Genomic DNA, 9,605 nt, shown 5'->3' on the forward strand with positions numbered 1-9,605 from the left:
ATCACGGAGAGATTGAAATTATCATCGAGTCGTCTTTGAGATTTTGGCGTTAAACATAATTGGACGAAGAGAAGTATTTTCTGAGATCTTCCATACTAGAGAAACGATTTGATTATAATAACTCGATGTTATACATATTGAGAAGATTTTTTTTTAAAAAAATATTCAATACTGTTCTGGATATAAAGGAAAAAAATAAAGAAAACGTCAAAATAAGATTTAACCTGAAGGAGTATTGCAAGAGGAGGGGGTTAGAACTACAAGAGAAAAATGTAGGTAAGGTAATAAAGCCCAAAGCTACATATTTTCTCACATTGGATTAACGAAAGCAATCTTTGAGTGGTTGCACTTTAAAGTTTCCTAGTGGTTCTGCTTTTAACGTAGGTCGCTATGTTGACTAATTCTGTTAATTTTCTGACATGATTCTGCTTACTAATTCTGTTAATTTTTTTTCCTAATTTAGATGGCAGGTGCACAGTACCTGGAGAGACCTCGTGTTCAAGGGACATTGGAAAACACATACAGAAGGCTGAAGAAGGCTGTCACTCGTCCTGAGAGGTACGACACTCCTGCCGCTATGTTCACTCCTTCTGCTGCCCACCCAACACTTCTCCCTCGTAGGCACCAGATCCCACACCAGGACCGGTTTCCCGTCCAAATTTCTCCTACGATGAGTCAGGCACCTCAACTCCCACCCCTCAGTTGGATGACACCTCTGGTAGGGTTTATATTGTGCGGAGGGAGAATATTTTTTTAACATTAGAACAAAGTTCAATTTTCATCTAGATTTCTGTTGTAAATAATATTTCAATTTCAGGTTCTTTTCCATTCAGGCTGCTCGAGACATGCATCACAGAGATCATCCGAAGCAAGTATGATTAGACGTTTATATCCTGGAAACAGATCCCGATTGCCACTCGATACATGTGCTTCCATGAGTTTGTGGTATGATAAATTGTAATAGAATGCTAATCTCTACTTTTTTTATACTAATCAAACTTACATAATTTCTAATTTGTAGAGGTCCTTCTCCTGGTTGCTGGAGCATCACCAGCAGATTCGACAGATTTTGAGGTTCATAGCAGACATCAGCTGAGAAACATGTTTACCACAACACAATAGAAGGGGGAGAGACCCGCGTGTGTGGGTGAGGTTGTCTGGGCTGAGTTGAACGGAGCATTGTCCTCTCCGAAATACCAGAGGAAAAGACAAATAAACCAGCAAAATAGGATGATGGAGGTAGCTAGAGGGGTCGCACTCCACATTGAAGGTTAAATCCCCAATACAGAGCACTATTGGAGAAGTGTAAGATTATCTCAAAATTTAGAAACTAAAAGATTTTTGTAATTGTGTGATACTTACCATTATCTCATGTACACAAGCCAAGCAGCTTGACCGAGAGCCATCTACTGTAGAGTTGCATGGCCTAATGCATCTGGGTCCGGATACTTAGCAGTGGGTCTCCGATCATTCTCGTCGTGTCAATGCAAGCAAGAAAAAAAAAATTAATCTTTGATTTTAATTAAGTAGGAGTACGAGCAGCTCCGGGAGAGGCAGAGGGAGATGGTTAGCCCTGTCATTAACAGTTGTATCTAGTCTAACATTGCTCAGTCTGATTTTTAGCTATGAACTCAAGCGACGAGGAAGAAGGGATGGGTTTATGACCTAGGCTCAAAGGTCTTACATTTGAGGTTGAGTGCTCTCGCGATGATGTGGGTGGCCTTAACTCGATACATGCTCAGCATGAGGAGCTTGCCAGGCGGGTCAACTTGATGAATAGAGAGCTCCGACAGATGCGTGTAAGTTAGCAAATGGTTACAGATAGTCTAACATGTTTGACATATAATATTGATCATCGAGGCAAGTGACATATGAGTGTTATCGACGAGGATGCAGAGCAGGTTTAGAATTTCTATTATGTGTTTGATGATGTCCCATTTTCTGTGGTTGTGAACTTTGAATGTTTAGATCCCTATTTGTTTAATTAAACTTGGTATCATTGTTTAGACATGTTGATTAGAGTCAGAATTATCTGACGCTAATCTGCCTAATTCATATAGTGAAACCTAACATTTATATTGATCTTCAACAAAACAATTATCAAAATTATTGATCAATATAAATTTCAATAATGTTAAATTTTGTGTGATTAGCTCGAATGTTGACCATAATAAGGTCATTAGTCTTAAATCACCTAACAATTTTTTCATTAACATCTCCAGCTCTATATATAACAGTAGTAGTAGTGCCGACAACCATGACCAGTTGATAGAACAACCTCTTTGAAGGTCGTCAGTGCTCTCAGGTCACGGGTTTGAATCCCCTTCTGACAAGTTTGTTGGTATTGAGATCGGTCCTCAAATAGTTAGGCAAATGAGGGTGGCTGGAGACTCATATAAAAGAATTAGTATAATGTATCTTTTAACTATGATTGGAGCAGATATCCACACATACAACATAAATCAAGTTTCTTTAATAAAGCAGCTGATGACTAATTTTACTCGATTTTTATTATTAGAAGACATATACAATTGAATTCCTCTTTTTAAATGTGCTGCTTATTTTTACATGTTAAATAATATTTTCTTTAATAGTACTTAATATGGATATTAAAATAATAAAAATATAACACACCGGAACACATGAACCAAGTGCATTAAAGAATTTAGGGAATTAGATACATAGCACTCCAAACACTGCTATTTACAAAATTAGCACCCTCGTTCATCTATTTCAAATTCTCACTCTAATAACAAAATTTACAATAAAAATCTAACCCATATTTTCTTAATTTTTATGAAATGTCCATTAATTTAATCATGACATATATAAATGCATATCAGGTGCTATATTTGTAATTATCCAAGAAAAAAATTATTAGCTGTGCTCATCTAAAAATGTCGCCTTGTAAGATGCCTTAATTGTGATTTTGTTTATTAATGGACAAATTAGGTTTAAAGCCGTAAGCATGGAGTGATGACGACTTGAGTCGATGCAGAATGTCTGATTAAATCATTAAGAGTCTTAATATGTTTTAATTAAGTTTTTTAGCGAATGAAAACTACTTGTCGCCCATTCATATATTCGGCATTGGGTATAGTTTTTGCAGCCTTGGTAATACTGTGCTACTTAAATGTATAGAAAAATTCAAAATTGAGCTTGGAGGAGGATCATGAGAAAATGGAGCTGAAGTCCAGTATCCTACATCGAAGATCCGATGAATGCTTTCTGCTCCTGCCGCAACCGCCCACCTTCAATCATTGCTCGTCAGTTGTCGTTGATAGGGCTGTCAAAAAAGCTCGTTGTTCTCGAAGATTTCGTGTTCGGTTCGTCAGGTAGTTGATGTTTCATTCGTTCGATAAGCAAATGAGATGAACACGACTATTTTTTTTTTAGTTCGGTTTATAAACGAATCAAACACTGTTAGGATTTATAATATGAAATAATTATTTTTGTAAGAAGTTATGAGGAATAAATTATTTCCTTAGATTAAGGAGATATTTTCTTTCCTATTTTATATTTATTTCCTTGGATTAATAATTATTTGTTTTCTTATTTTATGTTATTTCCTATATCTCCTAATAATTAATATGAATTGATTATTGAAGATATTAAGTGATATATTTTTTCTTTCATATCATACATTTTTATTATTTTTTATATTGTAGGATTCTTGTAATAGTTATGTATACATTCGTTCATATCAATGAAATAATTAAGTATTACACCTTATTCCACATTATTCTGAATTTCAACAAACATTAACAGTCGTGTGTTCGATCAGTGTTTGAATCATTATTATTCGAAATATAAAATAATTTAAAATAATTATATATATATATATATAATTATCATATTTTAAAAATAATTAGATACTCTAAAAATTTATAACATTTTAAAAATTAAATCATATAAATTATAATAATGATTTATATTTTTTTTAAAATTTGTGTTTGAAACTTTAAATGTATTTTTTATTTGTAACATGTTTTTAATAATTTGTAAAAATATAGTTGAAGAAATGATGTATTTTTATAATAGAGGGAAGTTTTTTTTTTTTTGGCAATTTGAGAATTAATAATTAAATTCATTATCATTCTAACAATTTAAACAATTCAAAAAAATTTAAAAGATTTCGAATAATTCAAATAATTCGAACATTTCAAACATTTCAAACATTTCAGACTAATTTCAAACAAATCGAACCGAAAACAAACAATAACTTTAGGAAAAATTTCGAACACAAGTATATTTAAAACACACTTAATTTCAAGCTAACCGAACACGAACACGAGCTATGTTTGTTTGTGTCTGGTTGGTTTACACCTTTAGTCGTTGACCATCGTCTACCGCCCCTTACTCGTTGTAATAAAGCTCCTTCTAGAAGCACAACGTACATTGCTATATTGCAGAATAACGAAGCACATTATTGAACAATGACCAACATTATTGAGTAATGAAATATTGTACAGAGTAGCGATCGATTTGCATAATGAAGCATTTGACGGAGCAGTGCATGGATTTGAATGTTGTACAATAACACACTGCATACGGTTCAACAATGCACCCCGTATATGGTGTAACGACACACTTTGAAGGCAGTATAATAATGCACCTAGCACGCTACGATGACTCACCTCCATATAGTGTAAAGACACCGCAAAAATGGGGTAACAACATAAGTCACATATTGTGGAATGACACACCCGACATACAATGTAACGACGCCTCTCAAAGAATGTGTAACATTGTGCCGCATAATAACTACTTGCAACCACCTTACTTTGGATACAATGACCTTCTTCAGACTCCTAAAGTTCTCTCATCACAGTTGCCTACTACAACTTAAAACCTATATGGTTCACTGCAACTACATCCCCTTACTATGCCCTTCACAACCAACTGAGGCTATTATAACTTTCCATTATGACCTATGTGACCGATTGTGACATATTTAGTCCACAACTCATATAACTCCTAAATCTGACATTGTGACCTACAAATATTATCACAACTCACTACTACGAACTACATGATTCACAACTCATACAAATTCCAACTTCAACCTCTACGACTTTTGTTAATATGATTCAGATATTGTTTACTTATGCAACTCAAACAATAAAAAGTAAAATTGTAAAAATTAACCTATTTAAATTTTAGTATCTTCTAGCACTTTCACACCCATTTCTCTTTTACCTTCCATGGAAAGTGAGAGAGGGAGAATGTATGTGTCAAGTTAGGCAGAGAAAGCTCAAATTTGAAAATCAAGGTATAATTCATATAGTAGGTTAGATGAGAAAATCAACATGTCTCCTAGAATTTTATTGGTTTCCGGTGTATAAATAATGACTTTAGGCCTTCTTATTAAAATCTGCACAATGTCATGATATGTTGATATTATTTCTTTGAAGTTGTTCATAAAGAATGACTGAATAATACATTATATATTGTTCGAGCGTCGATTATGATGGTGTCAAACATTATTATAAATTGATGATATTCTTCTTTGGAATTAATATACATCAAAACTGTTCTCTTCATTTTCTTCTTTTTACTATAAAATCTTTAAAATAGTCATTAGGCACAAACTTGAAAGATCATGGTTCACTTCATAAAAATTTTACAAATAATGTTTATTAAACTTTTTGTGCATTAGGATTATTTACTTATTTATTAGTTTATTGCTAGCTCTATTTGGAGAATGAAATCATTAAAGAATATTATCATATATGTGTCAAAAAAATGGCCTAACACGACAACTCGGCCTGAACCCGACTAAAAAAATTCAAGTTCAGGTTGACCTGAATAAATTTTGGGTCAGGTTCAGGTTAAAATACCAACCCATTTATTTTCTTGGGTCGGGTTTGTGTTGACTTGCCACCCAAAAATGCCCCGCCAACCTTAAATTGACTTAGAAATCGACCCACCAATTCAAAATTAACTCGATTTAAACCTGAATTGTTGTTATTTCTTATGTTAAAAAGGTTATACAGTCAAGTTCGAATTGGCAATTTGAAGGCAATTTCATTTCGTGTTGGGATTTTTGACCCGTATAATATTTAGGTCAGTTTTGGATCAAACTTATTCGGGTTAGACCCAAACCCAATACGCTAGCTTGAATTGACATCCCTATTTATAGGTCTATCATCATTAGTGAAATTGATTAATGCCAACTTTATTGAATAAGATCTTAAGGTTGCCATAAAATTCAACTTGCTTGATTAGGTTTTCTTAAAGTTTTTCAACCTAAAAGTTTCAACTCAAGTTCTAACTTGTCCATCAATTAAAAAAACACTTTAGCATTTTGTTTTGCTTGTACTAGGAAATGCCAACTTCATTGAACAAGATCTTAAGGTTGTCATAAAAATCAACTTGCTTGATTGGGTTCTCTTAAAGTTTTCAACCTAAAATTTTCAACTCTAGCTCTAATTTGTCCATCAATTAAAGAAACACTTTAGCATTTTGTTTTGTTGGGTTGTCATCTAAAGCTCAATTAGGATGAACTCATTCAACTTTCTCTCTCAAATTGGCTCGTTAATAAGTTATAGTTATGTATGTAATGTTCTTTATCATTCCCAAGATTTTATAAAATATATGATACATTGATGGATCTCGAACATGTATTTTTATCCTCATCAATGTTGATAAGCAAAATTACTCTTTTTTATTGATCACATTAAAAATTTTGACAGGAGAAAAATGAAGAGTTTTCAAGGTTATATATCAATGAGGTAACCTTTATTTCATTTGATGGCATCATAATTTCTTTGGTTGTGGTCTTGGTTCATAATATAGCGGCCATGATATTATGATCATTGTTGATGATGGTATTAACGTTGACCTCATATGTCTTGAGATTTTCATCATAAAATCCCCACATAAACAAATTCATATGGCTAGGGCCACGAAATAATTATATATGATAATTCTCATATTTATATGGCTATCACCGAAGTAGCATGGTCAATGTTCTTGGCTTATATTTGTTAAGAATGCATTTAAATGGATTTCTCTTAATTTTCATATCGACATGGTTTGATTTAGTACTTGTTATAGGTTTTTGAGTTCTGATATCTCACAATAAAATTTAATTTTTGAATTCATATGTGACTCAATTTGCTTTTCTCTTAAATTCAAAAGTGCCTAAAAGATCTTCAATAGCTTTTGGGTAGTAATGAAATGAGTTACAAATTGCTAATTACACTCATAATAAGAGGGAATATTTTTCAATATAAATTGTGAGAAATGTCCTAAATGTGTCTCCTTAAAGGTAGTAAATAATAATTTACACTTAAGTGCATCAAAATTATTAAGGAAAGAAGTGGCTAATTTGAAGTAGATAATATAGTCATTAGGACCAAATTTCCATCCATATGAATCAGAGTGGGGGATTTTAAACTCCAGTGCTCAATTTTGATAAAAAGGGTATTCAAACATGAATATAGTTACTTCATGATAATGAAATAAAGGAGTCTTAATTTTATTTTCTTTTGGGAGATTTGGTTGATCAATTACCAAGGTAGAGAAGAGCTCTCCAAGACTTTGATACTGTTTATGGATAAGACAATCAAAAGCACCTTCCTCAAGAAATGTTTTAGTTCAAAAATAGTTATTAGAAATTTTTGAGAATTTCCCATAACATTGTTGTCAAATGATCTCACATTTGATTCAGTTGCCCACTAGCAAAACTTTGTAGCTAAATTTTGTGTAAATTTATCCCATTCATCAGAACACTCAATTGTTTCACTTTTATCCAGGTCATCTCTTTCATTCACTACATCCTAAATAAATTTAGATAAAAAACTATCTATGTGTGACACCATAATCTTATTAGCAAGTATAGATTGGCTTAAGAAAAGAAAGAAATTGGATAGAAAAATTATGAGGACTTACTATATTTTTGTTGAACTTTTCAAGGAAAATTATGAAATTTTTTCAATGAAAATTATGAAATTATGATTGATTTTAGTGATCATAATATTGCAAATAATTTTTTTTCTCCTTGTGGCATCAGTAAAGCAGAAGTTGATGGGGGCTTTTAATAAAATGAATTGTGTAAAAACAGTACAACCGATGATATTCCAATAGAAGTGTGGGAATGTTTAGGAGATTTAGTAATTTCTTGGCTTTTCAAACTTTTTAATATTAATTTAAAAACTAAACAGATGTTTGATAAGTGGAGAAATAGTATATTGGTTTCTATTTTTAAGAATAAAGGGGATGCACAAGAGTGTACAAATTATGTAAGAATTAAGTTAATGTGCCATACATTAAAGTTATGGGAGAAAGTAACTGAACATATGTTACTACTTGATAAGAAAGTTTCTCAAAATTCATTTGGATTCATGTCAGGCAAGTCTACTATGGAAGTCATACATTTATTTAGAGGTTTGATGAAAAAAATATAGAGAGAATAAGGAAAATATACATGTAATTTTTGTTGATTTAGGAAAAAAATGTGATAAATCTCTAAAAGAAGTACTTTGGAGAGTTTTAGAAAAAAAAGGTGTTGATATTTTTATATTTAATCCATTAAAGATAGGTATACTATAGTTATTACTTGTGTTCGAACAAAAAAAGGATTGAACAAATATTTTCCTATTTTAGTTGGATTACATCAAGGGCCAACTTTAAGCCCACTTCTTTTTGCTTTAATTATGGATACTCTGATTGAAAATTTAGTAGAGGATGTACCTTACAGTGTACTTTTCGCTGATGTTATCATTCTTGTTGATAATACTATTGAGAGAGTTTAGGAAAAAAAATTAATTATAGGTGTTGACTTTAGAGTTTAAAGGCTTTCATTTGAGTATATCCAAAATTGAATATATTGAATGTAATTTTAGTAACATTAAATCTAGTGACAGGGTGCAACAATGGGCGATCAAGTCATTCAAAAGGAATGAACGTTTTAGATATCTGGGGTCTATTTTTCAAAGTGATGGTGATATTTTTGGGGTTGTTATTAGTAGAATTCAAGTTGGATGGTGGAATTGGAGGAATGCATCATGCTTATTATGTGATAGAAAAGTATCGCTTAGACTTAAAAGAAAATTTTATAAGATCGTGGGGGGATTTCAAATACTTTATGGCATAGAATGTTGGTTGGTAAAATAAAAGTATAAAATTAATTGTTGATGAGATGAGAATGTTTAGGTGGATGAGCGGTTTTACACTAAAACGCAAAATCCGAAACGAATATATCCGTGAAAGGGTTGTAGAAGCTCAAATTGCAACCAAGATTAGACAGAGTGGCCTTACATGTTGGGTCACATTAAACGTCGACCATCTGATGACCTTGTTAGAATAGTAGATATTTGAGATTTAACTTATGCGAAGAAAGACAAATGCAGACCTAAAGACTTGGTCATGTTGTACAAAAAATGATCTTAATTATAATAATTAAATGAAAAATTGGCACTCAATTGGACACTGGAAAAAAAAATTCATTAGCGACCCCACTTAGTGGGATAAAGGTTTATTATCGTTCTACTACATTTCTATTAAAAAAAAGGTGCAAATTGATTTGACTTTGATCAATCAGAATATCCTCTAGCTCTTTATTTATTGGCATGGGCCAAAATATTCATTGTTACAAAAAA

At 32.2% G+C, this 9,605-nt stretch overlaps 1 protein-coding gene across 1 annotated transcript in view; it reads left to right on the forward strand.

The window, feature by feature from the left end:
• Positions 1–463: 463 nt before the first annotated feature.
• LOC110027985 (leucine-rich repeat extensin-like protein 4) overlaps positions 464–9,605 on the forward strand; it is a 16,643-nt gene continuing 7,501 nt past the window's right edge. Inside the window, exons 1-2 of the mRNA XM_020729659.1 lie at positions 464–718; positions 818–938. Coding sequence (XP_020585318.1) covers positions 464–718; positions 818–938 — 376 coding nt within the window. The remainder of the gene's footprint in view (positions 719–817; positions 939–9,605) is intronic.

Source organism: Phalaenopsis equestris, unplaced genomic scaffold, assembly GCF_001263595.1.
Source record: "Phalaenopsis equestris unplaced genomic scaffold, ASM126359v1 Scaffold000477, whole genome shotgun sequence".
NCBI lineage: Eukaryota > Viridiplantae > Streptophyta > Magnoliopsida > Asparagales > Orchidaceae > Phalaenopsis > Phalaenopsis equestris.